This window comes from Xenopus laevis, chromosome 8L, assembly GCF_017654675.1.
Source record: "Xenopus laevis strain J_2021 chromosome 8L, Xenopus_laevis_v10.1, whole genome shotgun sequence".
In the NCBI taxonomy this organism is placed as follows: domain Eukaryota; kingdom Metazoa; phylum Chordata; class Amphibia; order Anura; family Pipidae; genus Xenopus; species Xenopus laevis.
Genome location: NC_054385.1, coordinates 1,978,890 through 2,003,198, shown reverse-complemented (window position 1 = coordinate 2,003,198; position 24,309 = coordinate 1,978,890). Strand labels below are relative to the sequence as shown.

At 44.4% G+C, this 24,309-nt stretch overlaps 1 protein-coding gene across 2 annotated transcripts in view; it reads left to right on the top strand.

The window, feature by feature from the left end:
• Positions 1-24,309, top strand: part of exd3.L (exonuclease mut-7 homolog) — a 96,258-nt gene that overhangs the window by 3,145 nt on the left and 68,804 nt on the right. For both annotated transcript variants that reach the window (XM_018229408.2, XM_018229407.2), the window contains exons 3-12: positions 16,397-16,457; positions 17,384-17,448; positions 17,536-17,703; positions 17,895-18,056; positions 19,630-19,683; positions 19,994-20,133; positions 20,292-20,392; positions 20,680-20,753; positions 21,631-21,669; positions 22,814-22,980. In XM_018229408.2, the coding sequence (XP_018084897.1) occupies positions 16,436-16,457; positions 17,384-17,448; positions 17,536-17,703; positions 17,895-18,056; positions 19,630-19,683; positions 19,994-20,133; positions 20,292-20,392; positions 20,680-20,753; positions 21,631-21,669; positions 22,814-22,980 (992 nt within the window). In that variant the 5' untranslated portion in view covers positions 16,397-16,435. The remainder of the gene's footprint in view (positions 1-16,396; positions 16,458-17,383; positions 17,449-17,535; positions 17,704-17,894; positions 18,057-19,629; positions 19,684-19,993; positions 20,134-20,291; positions 20,393-20,679; positions 20,754-21,630; positions 21,670-22,813; positions 22,981-24,309) is intronic.

Here is a 24,309-nt window from a genome sequence, read left to right as displayed (position 1 = left end):
TCTTACATATTGTGCAGCTATTGTTACTGTCAGTGTCTCTTCTCCCAGTAGGAAGTGGAGTTTCCTCTCTTCTTTTATGAATGTGAAGTCCGGGCTGTGACGGGAGAATCTATGGAAATGGGGGTCCCTCAGTGTTGAGTATTTGGGGCACTGTAGCAAGAAGTGGGCCTCATCCTCCACTGCCTCCTGGTCACATCTCTGGCACAGTCTGTTCTCTCTGGGTCTGTAGGTCTGTCTGTGCTGTCCCAGTTCAATCTCTAAGTTGTGGCCACTCAGTCTGTACAGACTCATGATCTGTCTGTCTTTGGGGTTCTGTTGCCTTTCCAGATTTGGGACCAGTCTGTTCTCTCTCCTTAGTGATAGGGATCTGGGAATTTGATATTTCGTTCTTCCAGTCACAGACGTATTGCTCTTTGTCTTTGTTTATTTTGTGTTATTTGGCCTTTTGTCAGTTGGTCGGAGTCTTGGGAGGGCAGGCTGCTGATGAGTTGTTATTTCAGGGTGCTGATGAGTTGTTATTTCAGGGTGCTGATGAGTTGTTATTTCAGGGTGCTGATGAGTTGTTATTTCAGGGTGCTGATGAGTTGTTATTTCAGGGTGCTGATGAGTTGTTATTTCAGGGTGCTGATGAGTTGTTATTTCAGGGTGCTGATGAGTTGTTATTTCAGGGTGCTGATGAGTTGTTATTTCAGGGTGCTGATGAGTTGTTTCAGGGCGCATGGTTTGCCCTGGGTCTGGTTGTTCAGCCAGGCTTTATGGTGGAAGCTCATGGGGCTGCTGTTGTGTAGATGTGGCCAGTATGTGAGTGCCCTCTACTGTATGGCAAACATTAGGGGAAATGTGCCCAGCTCAGCCCGACAGGTAGAGTTTGAGGTGCTCCTGTGGACCTGGAGAAGGTACTTACAGAATTCCAGGTGGAATATTTATAATATTTCTATGTATTTTTATATGTATAAATATCTGCCCCCTCTTGCGCTCTCTCTCTCTCTCTCTCTATCTGACTCTGCTAGAATAAGTAAAGTATATAAAACCATTTTCAGGCTTTAGTTCCCCTTTAACTGTGAATTATTCGTTTGTGTTGTGTATTCCGTAGATCTCATACTTTCCGATGGTGACATATACCTTCTTTCCCCAATATGGAGTTTAGCAGCCTATAAGGTGGGGGGGTCTATTCACTCGTTTATAAGGTGGGGGGGGTCTATTCACTCATCTATAAGTCTATAAGGTGGGGGGCAGCAGCTGCCCATGGGGTGGAGTGGTGAGTACACAAGGACATGCCTGGTGCTGAACTGCTGTCCCCCCCTGTGAGTTCTACTTAGCCACTTTCTCTTTTCCCACCTCACTGTTTAGTCTGTGCGTGGGACCCCCGGGGGTGTCTTGTTAGAACCATGTGAGATGTTTAGAGTCTGTCTCTATCAAGCAGAACAAGTTTATGTCTAGGACTGTCTCTACTTTCAGCACACGGTGCAACCGAAGGGGAAACACACCCTGGGAATCGTTATTATTATTGTAACTCTCTAAGACATTGGGACACATTTATGGTCAGCCTCGGGCAAAGAGCCCCATGTGCCACTAGCCTTAGAGTACAACGGTATCAAATCATCATTTAGTTACTCCGGTTTATTTCCCATTTACATAAATGCAGAGAGACGGACATTGAATCCCAGCCAATATGGTGGCCCTGCTAATAGAGACTTATTATTATTTTATATAGTGAAGGCCCCTTGCTCTAACATATGATCCCCCCCCCCCCGGGTGCTCTGAGTAAATCCCACCTTATTTGCTGTAATAAAACCAGAGGAATTGGCAGCGTTTCCCTCGGCCAAATGTTTCTTGTCTGCCATCAGTTTTTATCGGGTGACATTGGCATCTGCCCATAAACTGAACTGCGAGACGGGCCGTGCCACTGCACAGCGGGGGAGCCCCGGGGGTTGCAGCCATATTGTTTTTATTATGTGTGGATTAAGTGATGGAGGGTTCAGTCACGCCTGCACCTCTGTGTGCGACTGCTGCACCTTTCCCTACTTTCCCATAGCTCTCGGAAAAATTTAATGGCCAGGGTATCGTTTCTCCATTCGCACCCATAAAAACCCGGCTTTCCTTCTCATCATAAAATCTCTTTATGGCACTGACCTGTGCAGGAAAATGAGCAAAGATCCCGCAGGGAGCTGGTTTAAGTTCCCCTTTTTTCCAGTCTCATGGTATTTGTACGGTATTAGGAAGTGAGGTGTGCACTGCATTATGTTTCCCCATGCTGACAAAGTCACCAAGCCACTAGTGTTAGGGGTCAGTGACCCTAGCACCCTGATGGTTTTACAAAATACCCTGCTTTAATTCTAATCAAATCTCAAGGGCCCTGGGTGATGATAACATGCTGTTTCCTAGAAGAACAATCTGCAGCTGTATTTTGGCTTCCATCGGCCTGACAGCTCCCTGCTGCAAGGAGTATGGGAATGTCGCCCACGGGAGTCAGTAGTGCAGTACATAGGAACCCTACTCTGTGCTTCTCATCTCTGCATCCTTCTTTGTTGATTTAAATAGGTTGTTCACCTTTAAATGAATTGTTAGTATGATGTAGAGAGTGATATTCTGAGACAATTTGCAATTGGTTTTCGTTTTTTATTATTTGTGGTTTTCGACTTATTTAGCTTTTCATTCAGCAGCTCTCCCCAATTCATCAATCTGGTTGCTAGGGTCCAAATCCCCCTAGCAACCATGCACTGATTTGAATAATAGGCTGGAATATGAATAGGAGAGACCTGAATAGCAAGAGGAGTAATAAAAAGTAGCAATAACAATACATTTGTAGCCTTTAAGAAGCCTTAGAAGGGGTCAGTGACCCCCATTTGAAAGCTGGTAAGAGTCGGAAGAAGACGCCAAATAATTAAAAAATGATTAAAAATAAATAATGAAGACCAATTGAAATGGTGCTTAGCATTGGTTATTCTATAACATACTAAAAGTTAACATAATAGTGAACTGTCTCTTTTCCGGGCATGACGGGGTTAAACAAGACACACACATTTATTTATTTATTTTGTTTTACTGCTGCTCCTTATGGGCACATTCTCCCCACTGAGCCCCCCGGCTATTAAAGGGAAAGTCAGCCTGAAATCAAATTCAGTTTTTAATTGGCTTTACAAACATAAACACCCCCGGCAGGAGTTGCCATATTGCTTCTCTTAGGCAATGACTACACCGGGCTCATTCGCTGCCTGAGGATGAACACAGGCCAAGGATCCCACCAATCATATGTGATGCTGGTATTTGCATTATTAGGGGAGAAAGGGGCCCCTAGCACAGAGGTGGGAGGTATTTAGGGGCCACATGTTGGTGGGGATCTCAGCCAGATGTGTGAGTTGCAGCTGTTGGCCGGTGTAAGACGTGATTATTTACCCTTTGCAGTCCGTAATGAGATTTAAACAGAACCCCCTGACCCAGATGGGCTTTGTGACCCACTGGATTTGTTTTTCTGCTCTTTACCCATTTAACCCATGAGGAGACAGACTGCTGCTATTAATCTGCAGACCTTTCATCGCTTCAGCACAATCACCCTCTTGTCTCGTGTTTCATCTATAGGCCTGTGTGATCTCATGAAACGGACCATCACAAAATGAGACTTCTGAAGCCCAGGCACAGCTAATCACTGCACTGTTTGGTCCTGTGCATCCTGCGTGGCACCCCTCATTAGCACCCACGTCCCCTCTCCTTTCCCTAAACACATTCCTACAAGATGATTTACCTCTGCAGGAGTCACAACTTCCCCTCAAAAGAGTTAATGGCCTTTGGCTATGTGACTGGACTCATAGAGATCAGAGGCTTTCCCTACAGCAGGGATCCCCAACCTTTACAACCCGTGAGCAACATTCATTAGTAAAAGGAGTTGGGGAGCAACACTAGCATGAAAAATGTTCTTGGGGTGCTAAATAAGTTCTGTGATTGGTCATTTAGTAGCCCCTATGTGGATTGTCAACCTACATTGAGGCTCTGTTTGGCAGTACACCTGGTTTTAATGCAATAAAACTTGCCTCCAAGCCTGGAATTCAAAAATAAGCACCTGCTTTGAGGCCACTGGGAGCAACATCCAAGGGGTTGGAGAGCAACATGTTACTCACGAGCTACTGGTTGGGGATCACTGCCCTACAGTATCACTGGCTGCTCACTTGCTCTTCAGGGCAAACTTAGGGGGCTGCTCCTGCTGAATTGTGCTTAGTACAGGGAATACCTATCCTGCCATAGTTTTATGGGATCTCTCTGTACAGACTATGAGCAAACTTAGGGACTGTTCCTGCTGAATTGTGCTTAGTACAGGGAATACCTATGCTGCCATAGTTTTATGGTATCTCTCTGTACAGACAATGAGCAAACTTAGGGACTGTTCCTGCTGAATTGTGCTTAGTACAGGGAATACCTATGCTGCCATAGTTTTATGGTATCTCTCTGTACAGACAATGAGCAAACTTAGGGACTGTTCCTGCTGAATTGTGCTTAGTACAGGGAATACCTATGCTGCCATAGTTTTATGGGATCTCTCTGTACAGACTATGAGCAAACTTAGGGACTGTTCCTGCTGAATTGTGCTTAGTACAGGGAATACCTATGCTGCCATAGTTTTATGGGATCTCTCTGTACAGACTATGAGCAAACTTAGGGACTGTTCCTGCTGAATTGTGCTTAGTACAGGGAATACCTATGCTGCCATAGTTTTATGGGATCTCTCTGTACAGACTATGAGCAAACATAGGGACTGTTCCTACTGAATTGTGCTTAGTACAGGGGAATACCTATGCTGCCATAGTTTTATGGGATCTCTCTGTACAGACTATGAGCAAACATAGGGACTGTTCCTACTGAATTGTGCTTAGTACAGGGGAATACCTATGCTGCCATAGTTGTATGGGATCTCTCTGTACAGACTATGAGCAAACTTAGGGACTGTTCCTGCTGAATTGTGCTTAGTACAGGGAATACCTATGCTGCCATAGTTTTATGGGATCTCTCTGTACAGACTATGAGCAAACATAGGGACTGTTCCTGCTGAATTGTGCTTAGTACAGGGGAATACCTATGCTGCCATAGTTTTATGGTATCTCTCTGTACAGACAATGAGCAAACTTAGGGACTGTTCCTGCTGAATTGTGCTTAGTACAGGGGAATACCTATGCTGCCATAGTTTTATGGGATCTCTCTGTACAGACTATGAGCAAACATAGGGACTGTTCCTGCTGAATTGTGCTTAGTACAGGGAATACCTATGCTGCCATAGTTTTATGGTATCTCTCTGTACAGACAATGAGCAAACTTAGGGACTGTTCCTGCTGAATTGTGCTTAGTACAGGGGAATACCTATGCTGCCATAGATTTATGGGATCTCTCTGTACAGACTATGAGTAAACTTAGGGGACTGTTCCTGCTGAATTGTGCTTAGTACAGGGGAATACCTATGCTGCCATAGTTTTATGAGATCTCTCTGTACAGACTATGAGCAAACATAGGGACTGTTCCTGCTGAATTGTGCTTAGTACAGGGAATACCTATGCTGCCATAGTTTTATGGTATCTCTCTGTACAGACAATGAGCAAACTTAGGGACTGTTCCTGCTGAATTGTGCTTAGTACAGGGGAATACCTATGCTGCCATAGTTTTATGTGATCTCTCTGTACAGACTATGAGCAAACTTAGGGACTGTTCCTGCTGAATTGTGCTTAGTACAGGGGAATACCTATGCTGCCATAGTTTTATGGGATCTCTCTGTACAGACTATGAGCAAACTTAGGGACTGTTCCTGCTGAATTGTGCTTAGTACAGGGAATACCTATGCTGCCATAGTTTTATGGGATCTCTCTGTACAGACTATGAGCAAACATAGGGACTGTTCCTACTGAATTGTGCTTAGTACAGGGGAATACCTATGCTGCCATAGTTTTATGGGATCTCTCTGTACAGACTATGAGCAAACTTAGGGACTGTTCCTGCTGAATTGTGCTTAGTACAGGGAATACCTATGCTGCCATAGTTTTATGGGATCTCTCTGTACAGACTATGAGCAAACATAGGGACTGTTCCTACTGAATTGTGCTTAGTACAGGGGAATACCTATGCTGCCATAGTTTTATGGGATCTCTCTGTACAGACTATGAGCAAACTTAGGGACTGTTCCTGCTGAATTGTGCTTAGTACAGGGAATACCTATGCTGCCATAGTTTTATGGGATCTCTCTGTACAGACTATGAGCAAACTTAGGGGACTGTTCCTGCTGAATTGTGCTTAGTACAGGGGAATACCTATGCTGCCATAGTTTTATGGGATCTCTCTGTACAGACTATGAGCAAACATAGGGACTGTTCCTACTGAATTGTGCTTAGTACAGGGGAATACCTATGCTGCCATAGTTTTATGGGATCTCTCTGTACAGACTATGAGCAAACTTAGGGACTGTTCCTGCTGAATTGTGCTTAGTACAGGGAATACCTATGCTGCCATAGTTTTATGGGATCTCTCTGTACAGACTATGAGCAAACTTAGGGGACTGTTCCTGCTGAATTGTGCTTAGTACAGGGAATACCTATGCTGCCATAGTTTTATGGGATCTCTCTGTACAGACTATGAGCAAATTTAGGGACTGTTCCTGCTGAATTGTGCTTAGTACAGGGAATACCTATGCTGCCATAGTTTTATGGGATCTCTCTGTACAGACTATGAGCAAACTTAGGGACTGTTCCTACTGAATTGTGCTTAGTACAGGGGAATACCTATGCTGCCATAGTTTTATGGGATCTCTCTGTACAGACTATGAGCAAACTTAGGGACTGTTCCTACTGAATTGTGCTTAGTACAGGGGAATACCTATGCTGCCATAGTTTTATGGGATCTCTCTGTACAGACTATGAGTAAACTTAGGGGACTGTTCCTGCTGAATTGTGCTTAGTACAGGGGAATACCTATGCTGCCATAGTTTTATGGGATCTCTCTGTACAGACTATGAGTAAACTTAGGGGACTGTTCCTGCTGAATTGTGCTTAGTACAGGGGAATACCTATGCTGCCATAGTTTTATGAGATCTCTCTGTACAGACTATGAGCAAACATAGGGACTGTTCCTGCTGAATTGTGCTTAGTACAGGGAATACCTATGCTGCCATAGTTTTATGGTATCTCTCTGTACAGACAATGAGCAAACTTAGGGACTGTTCCTGCTGAATTGTGCTTAGTACAGGGGAATACCTATGCTGCCATAGTTTTATGTGATCTCTCTGTACAGACTATGAGCAAACTTAGGGACTGTTCCTGCTGAATTGTGCTTAGTACAGGGGAATACCTATGCTGCCATAGTTTTATGGGATCTCTCTGTACAGACTATGAGCAAACTTAGGGACTGTTCCTGCTGAATTGTGCTTAGTACAGGGAATACCTATGCTGCCATAGTTTTATGGGATCTCTCTGTACAGACTATGAGCAAACATAGGGACTGTTCCTACTGAATTGTGCTTAGTACAGGGGAATACCTATGCTGCCATAGTTTTATGGGATCTCTCTGTACAGACTATGAGCAAACTTAGGGACTGTTCCTGCTGAATTGTGCTTAGTACAGGGAATACCTATGCTGCCATAGTTTTATGGGATCTCTCTGTACAGACTATGAGCAAACATAGGGACTGTTCCTACTGAATTGTGCTTAGTACAGGGGAATACCTATGCTGCCATAGTTTTATGGGATCTCTCTGTACAGACTATGAGCAAACTTAGGGACTGTTCCTGCTGAATTGTGCTTAGTACAGGGAATACCTATGCTGCCATAGTTTTATGGGATCTCTCTGTACAGACTATGAGCAAACTTAGGGGACTGTTCCTGCTGAATTGTGCTTAGTACAGGGGAATACCTATGCTGCCATAGTTTTATGGGATCTCTCTGTACAGACTATGAGCAAACATAGGGACTGTTCCTACTGAATTGTGCTTAGTACAGGGGAATACCTATGCTGCCATAGTTTTATGGGATCTCTCTGTACAGACTATGAGCAAACTTAGGGACTGTTCCTGCTGAATTGTGCTTAGTACAGGGAATACCTATGCTGCCATAGTTTTATGGGATCTCTCTGTACAGACTATGAGCAAACTTAGGGGACTGTTCCTGCTGAATTGTGCTTAGTACAGGGAATACCTATGCTGCCATAGTTTTATGGGATCTCTCTGTACAGACTATGAGCAAACTTAGGGACTGTTCCTGCTGAATTGTGCTTAGTACAGGGAATACCTATGCTGCCATAGTTTTATGGGATCTCTCTGTACAGACTATGAGCAAACTTAGGGACTGTTCCTACTGAATTGTGCTTAGTACAGGGGAATACCTATGCTGCCATAGTTTTATGGGATCTCTCTGTACAGACTATGAGCAAACTTAGGGACTGTTCCTACTGAATTGTGCTTAGTACAGGGGAATACCTATGCTGCCATAGTTTTATGGGATCTCTCTGTACAGACTATGAGTAAACTTAGGGGACTGTTCCTGCTGAATTGTGCTTAGTACAGGGGAATACCTATGCTGCCATAGTTTTATGGGATCTCTCTGTACAGACTATGAGTAAACTTAGGGGACTGTTCCTGCTGAATTGTGCTTAGTACAGGGGAATACCTATGCTGCCATAGTTTTATGGGATCTCTCTGTACAGACTATGAGCAAACTTAGGGACTGTTCCTGCTGACTTGTGCTTAGTACAGGGGAATACCTATGCTGCCATAGTTTTATGGGATCTCTCTGTACAGACTATGAGTAAACTTAGGGGACTGTTCCTGCTGAATTGTGCTTAGTACAGGGGAATACCTATGCTGCCATAGTTTTATGGGATCTCTCTGTACAGACTATGAGCAAACTTAGGGACTGTTCCTGCTGAATTGTGCTTAGTACAGGGGAATACCTATGTACCATAGTTTTATGGGATCTCTCTGTACAGACTATGAGCAAACTTAGGGGACTGTTCCTGCTGAATTGTGCTTAGTACAGGGGATACCTATGCTGTCATAGTTTTATGGGATCTCTCTGTACAGACTATGAGCAAACTTAGGGGACTGTTCCTGCTGAATTGTGCTTAGTACAGGGAATACCTATGCTGCCATAGTTTTATGGGATCTCTCTGTCCAGACTATGAGCAAACTTAGGGGACTGTTCCTGCTGAATTGTGCTTAGTACAGGGAATACCTATGTACCATAGTTTTATGGGATCTCTCTGTACAGACTATGAGCAAACTTAGGGGACTGTTCCTGCTGAATTGTGCTTAGTACAGGGAATACCTATGCTGCCATAGTTTTATGGGATCTCTCAGTACAGACTATGAGCAAACTTAGGGGACTGTTCCTGCTGAATTGTGCTTAGTACAGGGAATACCTATGTGCCATAGTTTTATGGGATCTCTCTGTACAGACTATGAGCAAACTTAGGGACTGTTCCTGCTGAATTGTGCTTAGTACAGGGAATACCTATGCTGCCATAGTTTTATGGGATCTCTCTGTACAGACTATGAACAAACTTAGGGGACTGTTCCTGCTGAATTGTTTCATTAGGCAGCATTGTTTAGGTTTATATCCCCTTTAATGATATCACTAATGTTAATGGTAATTTGCAGTTATTTTTACAAGTGCCATAAAATACAAGTGGGTAATATGTACGCCTAGAAGCCTTGAAATCAGTTAGGAAGCCTGGACCCCATAGCCGATTCTCTGACCCCCGACCCGGGAACCTGAGACCACCCCAACCCCCCCCCCCCAACCTTGTCTCCTTTAAAAAACATGAGGATTTCTGCAGATTTGCTTTCAAATTCCTGTCATGGCAAATCAAGCCAAGACAGGGAGAGATTTTCTGGTTTCAAGTGAAAGTTGGAGCGGCGCTGGGAATCTGGCAAAGCCTATGCTGGGACGTTTAAAATCGAAAAAAAGCATAACAACTCCCCGCAAACTCCCAAGGCCCCTCTCCTTTTTCTTTCTTCTCTGTTTGTTTAAATAATTGAACAATTTGCCAATTGCGATTTTTTTTTTTCTTTTTCGGCTGAAGAATGTTGACTCTTCCAGCAGGCGCTCCTTTCCCTTTCGCCCCTCAGGAGTCGCATGGAATTTCCATTCATTTCTCGCATATTTAGTTGGTTTTTTATCGCTCGGTCCCAGGCTGGGCCCCAGGTTATGCACAAACTGTATCTGGTTTCAGGTAATAGCGTGTCTCGTATTCTACTTCATATTCTGCAATTCTTACCTCTCTCTGCCAAGTATCCCCATCCTTATTAAAGGGCAAGCAAAGCCAAAGTTGGTATAGTATAGAAATATAAAAGACACTTGGCTTCTCCCTTCTAGAGTTTGCCTTATATAATCCTGTATGTGTGTGTTTCTGTTGGTGGGGTGCTAAGCAGATGGATCGTATGGACCCCCCCACTGTGTTCTGTTTATGGGGAACCCTCCTACTCAGTTGACTGTGAGATTGTTACCCTCCGGTCTGTAGACTTCTCAAGCTCACGTACTAAACCAATATTTTTCAATCCCTATCAGCTCTAACACAAACTGGCCAATCAGACTGCTTTAATCCCTGCTTGTTGCCTTCCTCCCACCCACTGTGCACCCCACTGGATGCAGTGATACCAATGAAGGCCACATTATTGGTGCTGGGAATTGTATTTGTGCTGCATCTGGAAAGCTGCGTGTTGGGCATGTGCTGGATGTTAGGAAATTAAAGGCAACCTCTGACATCTGATTCGCAGCTCTTGCTCTGAAATGCTATGCGTGCCGATCAATGTCCTCTTCAGAAAAGGAAGGGATTTGGGGTGGTTTCTGCCCTGGGGCCACCTTTTCTACACAATGCTGCAATGTTATACCCATTAATCCCTACATAATCGGTAATCCGGCTGTGTGCTATGACTAATATGCACCTACATTAATCCCATCAAATAACAAGATGTTGGGTTGAAGGTTACTAATGGCATGTTCCCCAAATTAATACATATTTTGGTGGAAGGTACTGCTGTAGTTTACTAATACAGTCCCATATCTGGGTCAGGAAGCAAAAATAGCTTTATATTTAATTGGAAGGACAGATATAAGCCTCACTAAGAACATCCTTGAAGGACCCTAGCTCCTCACCCTGAAAGACCCTAGCTCCTCACCCTCATATATCTGGCAGCCTGTAGGCCAATTTTACCCCAAAAATAATTAAAACCCAAACCATGGTACCATGAAAGCCAAGTCCTGGCCTTTGAACCCTGTGCTGCTCATTGGACCCCCCAAATCTCCAGGGGCTTTGAGAGCCTCACTTTGCTGACTCTTGAGTGAGATCTGGTCACCCTGCTTTAGGTGGGAGCCTTGGTGACTTGCAGGACCCCACGATTTGAGTGGCTCAGCAGATCAGCCGTTGGAAGCCGGGGGATAGTGTGAGTATAGTAAGATGAGATGGAGCAGCGGAAATGGCTGGAACTGTGGGATAGTGAGTATAGTAAGGTGAGATGTCTGCCCACGACAACTCACCAAAGCTTTCTCCTGACTTTTAGGATGGTGGCGGCTGAAAGGGGGCAGGATTGGGTTAAGTGAAACATAGGATTGCCCCAGGGAGCAGCAAGTTTGCAAGCTGGAGGAAGCTGTTTGGCTTGAGCTTCCAGTGCAGATGGTTTTATTTTACCCTGTTCACAATCACGGTCACTGGATCCCCTTTTCTTTTTTAACTTGCACAAATTAATCCCGCCATTCCCACTTAATGCAAAAATAATTTTCTCTTACCTGTGTTATTTACACATTAACGCACAGACACCACCTTGCAGTTCTTTGTAATATTTGTACGCATATACAAGCCCAACTGGATCTATCACTATGTACAAATGTACCTGTTTATATTCACTAGCTAACAATTAGTACCCCCACATCTACACACAGTATTTCTACATTCAGCTGCTGCCATTTCTCCTTCACATTGCACCTTACTCTTAGGGTTCTTCAGGGCGCGGAATTGGGGTTTTTTCAGGGTGACCAGTTAGGGTTCTTCAGGGTGAGGTATTGGGGGTTCTTCAGGGTGAGTAGTTAGGGTTTTTTAGGGTGAGGAATTGAAGATCTTCGAGGTTAGGAGCTAGGGTGATTGAGGGTGAGGAGCTAGGGTGATTGAGGGTTAGTAGCTAGGGTGCTTGAGGGTGAGGAGCTAGGGTCCTTGAGTGTGAGGAACTAGGGTCCTTGAGTGTGAGGAGCTAGGGTCCTTGAGTGTGAGGAGCTAGGGTCCTTGAGGGCGAGGAGCTAGGGTCCTTGAGGGCGAGGAGCTAGGGTCCTTGAGGGCGAGGAGCTAGGGTCCTTGAGGGCGAGGAGCTAGGGTCCATGAGGGCGAGGAGCTAGGGTCCATGAGGGCGAGGAGCTAGGGTCCTTGAGGGCGAGGAGCTAGGGTCCATGAGGGCGAGGAGCTAGGGTCCATGAGGGCGCGCAGCGAGGCTCCTTGGGGGCGTGGAGCTAGGCTCCTTCAAACTTAGTGAGACATACATATGTCCAATTATATTAAATGTGAGCCACATTAAATGTAAAAATAAGTTGGGGAGCACCAAAAGCATGCAAAAAGTTCCTGGGGTGCCAAATATGGACTGTGATTGGCTATGGTAGCCCCTATGAGGACTTGCAGCCTACAGGAGGCTCTGTTTTGCAATGCACATGGTATTTATGTAACTAGAACTTGCCTTTGAGGCCACTGGGAGCAACATGGGGATTACTGTTGTAGATGCTCCGAATTCTCCCAATTGTTTTCTATGGAAAAGCAGATTAAGAACAAAACAAGCGGAGTAAGAAAATCTTCGGCCATTGTTCTGTGATTCTTCCGTCGTTGTCCTGTAGATAAAAGCATTTTCTTCATGGAGGTCGGAAAGGGTTAAAAGGTTGAATTCCGATGCAGTTTAATCAGGGCCTGGCAGTGTGTAGGGAATACATGCAATAGATGTCCAAGAGACCGTGACTTTGTAATCGGGAGGTCTGACATCCTATCCATGACCAATCAACTTGGAAATTCTTGCACTTTATAGGCCTGACTTCCTATATCTGAGGGCTGCTCCGGGCTATGGAGTCGGATTACCTCTTGGAGAGAACATTCAGCCTTGGAGTTCACGTGAGACTCGCACCCTAGCTTTCTGAAAAGTGTAAATATTTCAACTATTTGCTCAGAGAAGAACGTGTTTGTCTTAAAATCCTGGGCGAGTTTTTAGATTTGGTAATGCCAGCCTTGCATGTATCTACGTGCTGCATCCCACCAAACACATCAGGTGACTTGAGATCAGTTTTAAATAAAGCAGGTTCATGGGCCACCCTAGGGAATGCCAGGGGCCACCCTACAGGAAAACACCAGGGGCCATGGGCCACCCAACAGGAACCCCACAGGCCACGCTACAGTAACACCAGGGGCCAAGGGCCACCCTACGGTAACACCAGGGGCCAAGGGCCACCCTACGGTAACACCAGGGGCCAAGGGCCACCCTACGGTAACACCAGGGGCCAAGGGCCACCCTACGGTAACACCAGGGGCCAAGGGCCACCCTACGGTAACACCAGGGGCCAAGGGCCACCCTACGGTAACACCAGGGGCCAAGGGCCACCCTACGGTAACACCAGGGGCCAAGGGCCACCCTACGGTAACACCAGGGGCCAAGGGCCACCCTACGGTAACACCAGGGGCCAAGGGGCACCCTACGGTAACACCAGGGGCCAAGGGCCACCCTACGGTAACACCAGGGGCCAAGGGCCACCCTACGGTAACACCAGGGGCCAAGGGCCACCCTACGGTAACACCAGGGGCCAAGGGCCACCCTACGGTAACACCAGGGGCCAAGGGCCACCCTACGGTAACACCAGGGGCCAAGGGCCACCCTACGGTAACAGGGGCCAAGGGCCACTCTACTGGAGAACACCAGGGGCCAAGGGCCACTCTACTGGAGAACACCAGGGGCCAAGGGCCACCAGTGTGTGTGTACACAAACCATACAAATTTCTGTTTAAATTCTAGATTTCCTTCCTCGATCCTTAAAACTTTTTCTAATGTGAAGTGTCAAGATGTCAGGCCTTATTGTTTGTTGAGAGCCGGCCGCCGGGGTGGGCTCCTGTTTGTATTTCATTATTACCCCCACAGCTAGGCATGTGCCTGTTACTATTAGGGTTAGAGAGGATCTAATTTGTCCAGTTTGGATAAATAAGGTTTAGTTCCCCTTTACTTAAGCTCTGAGACTTTAAGTCTGTTGAAAGTCCGGCCAATTGAAAATATTGTTTGAGTTTGTAAATAAACTGCAGCCAAGAGAAACAAAGGTTTCGGTCTCACCCCCCTCCCCAACTCCTGGTGTCCCTGGGGACCATTTGGCCTTGTGCCATTGGCTGTTCCAGGAACCTATTGGAAGCTGAGCCTTACAGTTGGCTGCACATGTTACAGACTGGTCTGGGGGGAGATTGGGAGTCTGGAAATACCCCGATAATGAGCACATGCAGACTCCTCCTGTAACTCTGAAACCAAAACAGGCAGCTGAACTACACATCCCAGCATCCCCGGCCGTTAGCTGCTGAATCCCCATACATTCAGATCAAATAAAGTAGTTAAATAACAGATGAGCCGATGTTCTGCCCCTGACAGTAATTGTACGAAAGTTATGTCCGACAAAGCTAGTGACAGTCTCCCACTGATATCGTAAGATCGACAATACACGCAGAGATATTATCAGCAGCCGACGGAAATCTTCTAACCAGTCCCATCGACCAAACGATCTCCGCCGGACCAAAAATGTCGGGACTCTCCACACACGTTCCGAAAATCACACGAATCCTCGAATTCTATGGCCAGCTTTAAGGCATGTACCCTTCTCCTGCCCCCCACTGGCCCACCTCACTTATTTCATAGGCCTCGTAGGTAGTTTGGTGTAGTGGGGATCCTTACGCAAACTCTCCTGTGCTCCCCCACAGTTCATCTGACTGATAATTGCCCCTGAGAAGGGTGACTGCCTCCCCGGACTCATTTCTGTGGCACCCCTGTTTCCCATTGTGCTATACGATCACCCCCACCCTTAGATTGTAAGCCTTGCGTGCAAGACCCTCATTACCTGAATCCCGGAGTCACGCGTTACGTGTTATTTACTGTCACTTCCTGCAGTTCCTATGTACTACGCTGCACAATATGTCTGCGCTGTACATGTAATAACTATATCTTTAATCATCATTCAATCAAATGCTTGGAAGCTTATACAGTGTAACCTCGAAAGTCACACATTTTACATTTTTTTTTGTGGTCCCACCAATTTATAATGCATGTCCCTGATTTTTTTGGATTTGACATCAAAATGTTGTCCTGATGTTCCCAAAAACTGCATTTTTCCCCTCTATGAATGTTATTATTTGTGAAATAAAGAGGTTTAATATACTAATCAGAGGTATATTTTGCCTGTAAATGGTCAATTACAATGTATATACAGTCCTGCACCAATCACTTATTGCTTTAGCTTGTGTATGTGACTGACACGTGCCCCCCATAGTGTAACATTAACACTGCCATGTTTAACCTTTAATATTGTATCTCAAAGTAAAACTCACTCCTGTGCTTTTATCCTTTCAGTTATAGTAACTTTAACACATTTCTCTGATTTAACTTTTTCCCGAATATTTCTTTCCTGGTCCCCTGAAAAACATAAAATGGGGGTTCTACTGTATGTTCTTCCCCCCTGTAATACTTTGTTCCTCCAGCTGGGGGTGCCAGATACTAGTGAATCTGGTGTAGCTCTGATCCCAATGCGTTACACCAGTGATCCCCAACCAGTAGCTCGTGAGTTACGTGTTGCTCCCCAACTACTTGGATGTTGCTCCCAGCGGCCTCAAAGCAGGAGCTTATTTTTGAATTGCAGGCTTGGAGGCAAGTTTTGGTTGTATAAAAACCAGTTGTACTGCCAAACAGAAGCTCCTGTACTCTGCCAGTCCACATATGGGCCACAGATAGACAATCACAGCCTTTATTTGGCACCCGGGGAACTTTTTGCATGCCTGTGTTGCTCCCCAACTCTTTTTAAATTTTTATGTGGCTCACGGGTAAAAAAAAAGGTTGGGGACCCCTTTGTTAGAGCAACTTGCAGGGCTGATATTCACTGCATTGTATTTATTTGACCCTTCCCCTTTGGAGCCCTATACCCAGCACCCGTGTGCCCTTTCTAGCGGCAGGAATTCCACTCTCAGGCAACAGTAGGGGCTGAATTAGGGGCTTTTTCTGGCACTGGTGAAACATTACTGTGGGTATCAGGGGCCCATTTATAAATGCTGCTAAAAAAACAAGCCGCCATGTTTTCTTTACCTTGCCCTACTATGGGCAACCACAAGTACAAGTCCAGCACCTGCCCTTCATATAAACAGTAATAATAATACATTTTTGTGTTTTCTTCAGGAAGCCACGTTAGATTGGAGACACTGTCGTGTGTGAGAAATGTCAGGGATCAACCCCACTGGTAAGTGAATGGGAGTCTGGTGTGTGTGGGGTCTCTACCCATTCGTATGCATGGAATTTGCTTGTGAGCAATGCATTGAGGAATGTCCAAAGGGCACGCAGACATTTTTATTCAGGGGAGCACGTCATGTGATGAGGGGCACACGTATCCCACGCTGGACTAGGCAGTAAGGAAGGATTTGGGACATTAAAAGGGTTGTTCACCTTCCAACACTTTTTTCAGTTCAGTTAGTTTCAGACAGTTCTCCAGAAATAACGTCATTTCCAGACCCATAAAGGAAATTCCATGTGACGGTGCTGTTCCCATGAACTCAAAATTCGCTTGATAAATCTGCCCCTTAGTATGTAGTAGAGAGGGATATTCTGAGACCGTTTGCAATTGGGTTTAATTTTTTATTATTTGTGGTTTTTGACTTCTGTTTGGCTTTTTGTTCAGCAGCTCTCCAGTTTGCAGTTTCAGCAAACTGGTTGCTAGGGTCCAAATTCCCCTAGCAACCATACATTGATTTTAATAAGAGACTGGAATATGAAAAGGAGAGGCCTGAATAGAAAGATGAGGAATAAAAAGTAACAATAACAATACATTTGTAGCCTTACAGAGCATTTGTTTTTAGATGGGGTCAGTGACCCCGATTTGAAAGCTGGAAAGAGTCAGAAGAAAAAGGCAAATAATTGTGAAAAAATAAATAAAGAAAACCAAAATAAAAGTTATTTAAAATAGGCCATTCTATAACATACTAAAAGTTAACTTAAAGGTAAACCACTTCTAAATGATTCTGTGAAATGGTGCATGATGGGAGACTTGCATTCCGGCAGCCATGTTTGTGCAACTAAACAAGTTCTATCACATGATGCACATCTGTACAAAGGAAATGTTAATTCATTCAAGCGTTAGTATAACCTGTATATGTCATTGGTCTCTTGCAGAGCACGGCTTGTCCGAAATCCTGAGCACTCTGCAAAGCCTTTGGGCCAAGAAAGATGTCGTTCAGGTGAGAGATATTTCCACCTTCTAATAGCTACAAAATATACCAGGCTTAATGCATAATATAATAAAATAATATCTGTTATGGTGACAGATCCGTGAAGTGGTCCGTCAGCTGATGACAACACTGGAGGACCCCCTGACCACGCTGTTGGATATGCTGGAGATCACCAGTACATGGAGGGGGAAAGGCAATTCTCTGGCAGTTTTAATTGCCAATGAGTTTCATCAGTGGCTGACGGCCAATCCATGTGCACGACAGGTAAGACGCAGACCATTGATTGGGGGAAGAAACTGGCCATGATAATAAACTCTAATCTGATTGGCCTGGTATCTACAATGGCCTTTCTAGAGTTTGGTCTTAAACCAACCACATCTGAGGCTTGTTTAAAGCCTCTTTTCCACCCATCCATTTCATTACTGTATAACCATAATTTTTGTCTTTCCATCTAGTCTGGCCTACGGCTGAGGAAGCTGCAAGCCCGTGTGCTGAGCCTGATCTCAGAAGGACAGCTTTTGGATCTGCTGACCGACATGTACGAGATTGCGGAGGCCGACAGAGCTTTTTTACTGGGGCAGGTGATCCACCTGCACAGCACCGGCAAATATAAAGAGGTGATTGAGGCTTGTTTGCTTCCCACTAACCAGAATGACGCCTCCTGTGCTGATGGTGAAATCTCCATTCCTCCAGACTTGTTTGTGCCCCACTCTGAAGATTCAACAAATGTCTCTTTTTAGGGGGAAAAAATTATTACAAAGCCAACATGGCTGCTATGCTAACGGCCCCTTTCCCAATTTACTTCAGTCTCCTCCTCTTTGCTTTGTTTCAAAAAGAAGCAGCAACAATCAAAGGTGGCATTGAGAGGGCCGGCTTCTAGTGTGCCGCTATTCTGAATAAGGGGGCAGCAGCAGAAGGCCGGCTAGTATTTCATGCATGTCTTATGTTACACTTCAGACTTTTTTTTATTTTATTTGAAAGAGTGTCTGTGGCAGGCTGAATGGGGATCTCCTGCACTCTAAAAGGCAGAGTAGTGGGGGGAGAGGACAATGGTACCTCTTGTCACAGCCCTTCCACCAAGGAAAAAGCCATTGTCCCCCTACAGAAGACTTGTCTGTGCACGCCTCACTGCCTCCTCATACTGCTCCTGCATCCCCACGAAATGCATTCAGGGCCTTATCCGCTCTCATTAGCTCAGGGAGGGGTGCTTGCAAATTAATGGCCTGTTCATATCTTGTTCCCCCCCCTATTTGGGGAGACTGTGAACATGTTTAGCATAACCTAGAACCCCATGTCACATGGAATCATAGCTGGTAGGGTGATCTTATTGCAAACATGGCCCCTGCCATACACTCAGCTTCTGTATACTGATGGGACAGTACATCAGTATACAGCAAGCATAACTGAAAGTGGAACTATTGCTGAAAATGAAAATGTAATATACTGAAATAAGAAACTTTCTAAATACAATCAATTAAATATTCTGCATTGTTTCAATAATCAACAATTCCTCTCTCAGCATCTGTTTCTCCTCATTTTGTCTTCATGCAGCAGTTGGGTGTCAGATATATCTAATAGTGGTGATCCCTTTTCTAGCAGATGTATTAGAGCTCATCAAATAACTGATTCCAGTATAAACAAAATCTAACAAAATAACTGCCTTTTGCACAAATCCTGCATGTAGAGAGACATGATGTCTGGTGATTTACATTGAGTGACCTCCAGTACATTTTCTAGGGAAAAATCAGCCCCCCTATAAGATATATTGGATCATTCATTTGACACCCAACTGCTAAATGAAGACAGAATGAAACAGATGCTGAGAGAGTAATTGTGAAGATAAACTTGATTATTTCAGAAACGATGGAGAATATTTCATTGATTGTATTTAAAGAAGTTTCTCATTTCAGTATGCTGAAGCTTATATAAAATTTTCACCATAGTTCCCCTTGAACATTACGCAATCTGGTTGTAGGGAACATTGCAAGAACTTTGTTCTTTTTCTGTCATTGGAATGTGTGTCCCATATTAGATGAACTTATATTGGGGCTTTTGTTTTTATGTGTTTCCCAGACTGGTCTATAGCTTGCATGCCAGGGAAAGAGAGATGGCTCACAGAGTGGGTACCGGCACAGCTAATGCTCTCTGTAAGGTCCCTGTCAGTTGTAAATAATCGTTCTTCTCTTGCAGGCAGCGATTATGGCCACCAGGTTAGATTTGCAGCAAGATCTGGACTTAGAAGAGGTGAGTTGGAAAGCATATCAGGAGCAGCCAGTCAGAATCACAACTTGCCAACAGACTGATGAAATAGGGATTCTGTTGTGTGAGCATAGTATGCCTCCTCACTATCACCGTCCTCCCTCCCATATGTAAATACTAATATACAGGGAAGGAATGTACTAGGTACACAATAAGCTACACCCTCCAAACTAAAAATTTCGGGGGCAACCAATATGGCAGCCCTCACTCGTACACGTAATTACAATAACCGTAAGAGGTATAGTAGTTCCAAAATATAGAGAAGAATTGATGCGATGCTTCTGTGTTCCTGTAGATGTGCACCCCTCTGATCTTCCTGGAGAGATTTAACCTTGTGGAAGCCTATGTGCACAATTACAGAGAGCTGCAGTGCAAACTCGTGCAGATTCTGGATTGTTGGAGCGCCTCCAATTTTAATGCCCGCAAAGTGAGCAGGTAAGTGACGTCTCCTAGAATGTTGCAGGCAAAGGAGGTTAAATTAGGTCCCTTTTAATCGTAAGTGGAAGAAAATAATGAAATCTTGGAACAAACAGTGGGGTTCATTATGTAATGTCTGTATTCCTTTGTTTCCCATGCTCCCTTGCTGCTTGCAGACAGTATAAAGGACTTCCACCTGTCAAACCGGACAAACTGAACATGAAAACCCTCAGCCGATTGGCTTTCAAGCTTCTGGAACGATATAACCTCGACCCAGGTTATTATATAACATTTTTACTTTTTTTTTTTTTTTAATTTTTCCCTCCCACTCTCCAAATAAATAAGAGGCAGGTTGATTGGCTCCATGTAAAATTGTCCCTAGTCGTGCAAATGTAATTGGGCCCTTAGATTGTAAGATCCACTGGGACAGGAACTGAGGTATCATCTCTGTGAAATATGAGGGTGCTATTGAAATAGTGGCTAATAAAAATAACATGTCAATCCTGTATATCTGAAATGTAATTCCGCCATTAATTGGGTTTATTCCTTGCGTTATCTTGACAGTTCTGTGTTCCAACCTGCTAAACCAGCGGCATTTGGGAACGCTGAAATATCTCATGTACAAGAGGTTTGTGGAGGTGAGTGTGTGTTTGACATTCAACAAGTGGGGGGTCTTTTTCCAGCTTTGAGTTTGGTGGTGGAACATTGTGGTTCTGTTACAGGTCATACCAACTGATATCAACCATATCTATGCGTTATTTGGGTAATCATAATGTGGAGATCTTTCTTCTGTGGATAGAATATGGCAAAGGGGAAGCTATTTTTTTTTTCTTTGCAGCACCTCCTTGAAATGTCTCTAGTATCCTTTTGACTTTTCATATTTATTGCCATGCTTGTAAATCTGTGAGTGCTGCAACTATACGGATTTAAATGAGAACAAAAGTAAGCTGGAAATGTTGCCCCTTTTACTCTGGGCTTCATTACTAGCTTAAGGCAACTGCAAATCTTTTAGAATGGAAGATCTGTGCCTCTGAATATGCCTCCAGTAGCTTCCCATCTTCCTTTCTGCTTGTACACAGCACATACATCTGGACTGCTCTCACTTACCTGAGCTAAGGGACCCACTCACAATATACAACTTATTTGTCACAATACAAGGTTCATTAGTAATGATATTGCCTCAGAAATTATCCCTGTACCATCAGCTTTGAGGAATGCTAGCATTCTGATGATTTCTCACGAACCCTAAGCTTCTCATCAGCAACCCACTGAGCATGTACAGTGCCTCTGACCCACAACAAGGTCCAAGATAGGGAACTGCTGTGAACAATAGATCTTTACTGCTAAACCCCTATGCTAGTACAGTAAGCCCAGTGGGATAAAATACAGTATTTATAGCTATATTTATGTTTAGCCTTTGGCTCTCATTACATTTTACTTGCTTTGAATTTTCTTTTTATTTATCTTTTTAATGTTTCTTCCAGAAATCAATGATCTTTTTAATGTTTCTTCCAGAAATCAATGACGCATGAAAACTGGACCGATCACGTGCAGGTATTTTTTTTGTTCTGTCTCTCATAAGTGTCTGAGATTATTCTACTTACTAGATCCTATGGGAACCTCCTTCTGGCTGATTATCAGGGAGTCACTGGCACTCTATGTTGTATCAAATATTTATAGACATGGGTAGGCATAAAAGTAGAAACACAGGTTAGGTTTCCAGCCAGTGCAAAAAGCAGCCCTTTCCCCCGGGGTGGTTGAGAGAACTACTTTAGAGAGCTCCGTTCCCATAAAGCCACAGAGAGGTATTTTATCCAAAGCCCCCCCCCCTCCCAGTGGTACAAAAGATCTCGGGGCGGCTGATGGGATTTATCTTACACCTGTGCCGTATGAATAGAGGGAGTGAATTTCCAGTATAACTGAACAACTCAGGAGCAGTGAGAACTCCCCACCCCAAAGCTCACAGACAACGGAGACCGTGCCCTGGGGAGCTGCTCAAGGTGTCTGATTACTGGAGACAACGACAACATGAAACACCTTCCCCATCAGGGGATTAGGGCTGCGGAAACCTTTCTGTATCCCACACTATTGTCTAACCCCAAAATCCATCTTTTTAGAGTCAGCTTTTTTTTTTCCCTCGGCTTATGGAAATTTAGGTTTGCTTTTCTCTCCTTATTGTTGGGGAAATTGTAAAGCAAACATGCAACTACCCCTAGGGATATAACGCAGGGCATCCACTATTTTGGATTCGGCCAAACCCCCGTATCCTTGGCGAAAGATTCGGCCGAATACTGAACCGAATTCGGCAGAATCATTTGCGAAGGATTCGGCGGCTCGGCTGAATCCAAAATAGTGGATTCGGTGCATCCCTAGAAGGGATGGGAAGGCGGAAAAATTTTTACTTCCTTGTTTTATGACAAAAAGTCATGCAATTTCCCTCCCGCCCCTAATTTGCATATGCAAATTAAAATGTGGGTTTGGTTGGCCTGACAGAATCTGCTGAAAAAGGCTGAACCCTGGCCGAATCCCGAACCGAATCCTGGATTCGGTGCATCCCTAATTCCTTCTCTGTAGAGTACAGTATAGAACATTTCTTCTTTCCATTTGTGTTCATATGTATGTACTGGAAGCTGCCATATTGTTTCTCTCAGGCATTACGGAACCTTTTTTTATAGATGTTTTCATGCTTCCTTTTCAGAACACTGTTGAGAACAACCGCTGGTTACAGGAACAGCTGATCTCCCTACTAGTCCGTTATAGTGACTATGCTACTGCCGCCCGCTGGGCTCTACGCTTTGGCCTCCCTAAAGAAGCCCTTCCCCTGGCTGTCTCTGACTGTTTGCAAGACCTCAGCATTCAGGACCAGTAAGTGGCACCCAAAGCACCTTAAACCTTTACCTTAAAGGGGTTGTTCACCTTTGAGTTATCTTTCAGTATATGCAGAGAGGGATATTCTGAGACAATTTGCAATTGGTTTTCATTTTTTATTATTGGTGGTTTTTGAGTTATTTAGCTTTTTATTCAGCAGCTTTCCAGTTTGTAATTTCAGCTGGAATATGAATAGGAGAGTGTCTGGATAGAAAGAGGAGTAAGAAAAAGTAGCAATAACAATACATGTATATCCTTACAGAACATTTGGTTTTTAAATGGGGTCAGTGACCATCCCCCCCTTTGAAGGCTAGAAAGAGTCAGAAGAAGAAGGCAAATAATTCAAAAACTATAAAAAATAAATAATGATAACCAATTGAAAAGTTCTATAAGATACTAAAAGTTCGCTTAAAGTTGAACCACCCCTTTAATGCTCTCACCCCTTGCAGTGTTTGACCTGATACACACAGGGGGCAGGAGACATGGCTACAGCAGTGCCAATAAATGACTTCACCTCTACATTGGCACCCTGGGTCACGTCCGGATAAGAATCCAGAGGAAATTCACACAATCGCACATCTCTAAATGGTTTGCACAAATATTGACTCCTGCACGTGTGCACACATAGCAGTACATAGTGTTGTGCTGTGTTTGTCTATCAGGCATGGCGCTGCAAAGAGCACAAGGCCAGCCTGTAGCTGTGAATAAAGAGACTGTTTCAGGGCAGCGTGGGAACCTCTGCTCCAACCTGTTCAGGAGGAGAGAGACAGAGAGACCTCTGGCTTCTTACCTATTACAAGCCAGTGTTTATGAATTAACACCTTCAGCACCTGCATCATGGTCCACACAGATCCTTATTGTTGGTCAGTGTAGAAAGGTATTCCTTCAATGCACAAGGCACAAAGACAGACGTTTGGGGAGCTGATCTATGTCCCCAATTGGCTACAGTTCTAGGGCAGGTACAGCATGTAGGTAAAATACAGACTCTGTAGCCTTATTATTCAGCAAATCAGTATATAGTAATACAATAAACCCCAAGATGCATTATTCTGAATTATGACCTCACTCTGCCATGTTCAGATTCTTGGCCAGAGCCTTGCTGACTCAGTGTAAAGCCAAGAGACTCATGAGGTAATATTGGCTGCTTGTGAATACTGCTATTATTGGAGTTATCCCAGATATCTGCGCTGCCCAGATAGCAGGCATGATGGGTTCTCATACTGATGCCATCCAGAATGCTGTGGGAAAATTCCTCTCCTGCAGTAACTGCTATGGACTTTCCATTCCTCCCAGAATTCCTTGCCCTACTAACCTCTGACCCCGGCT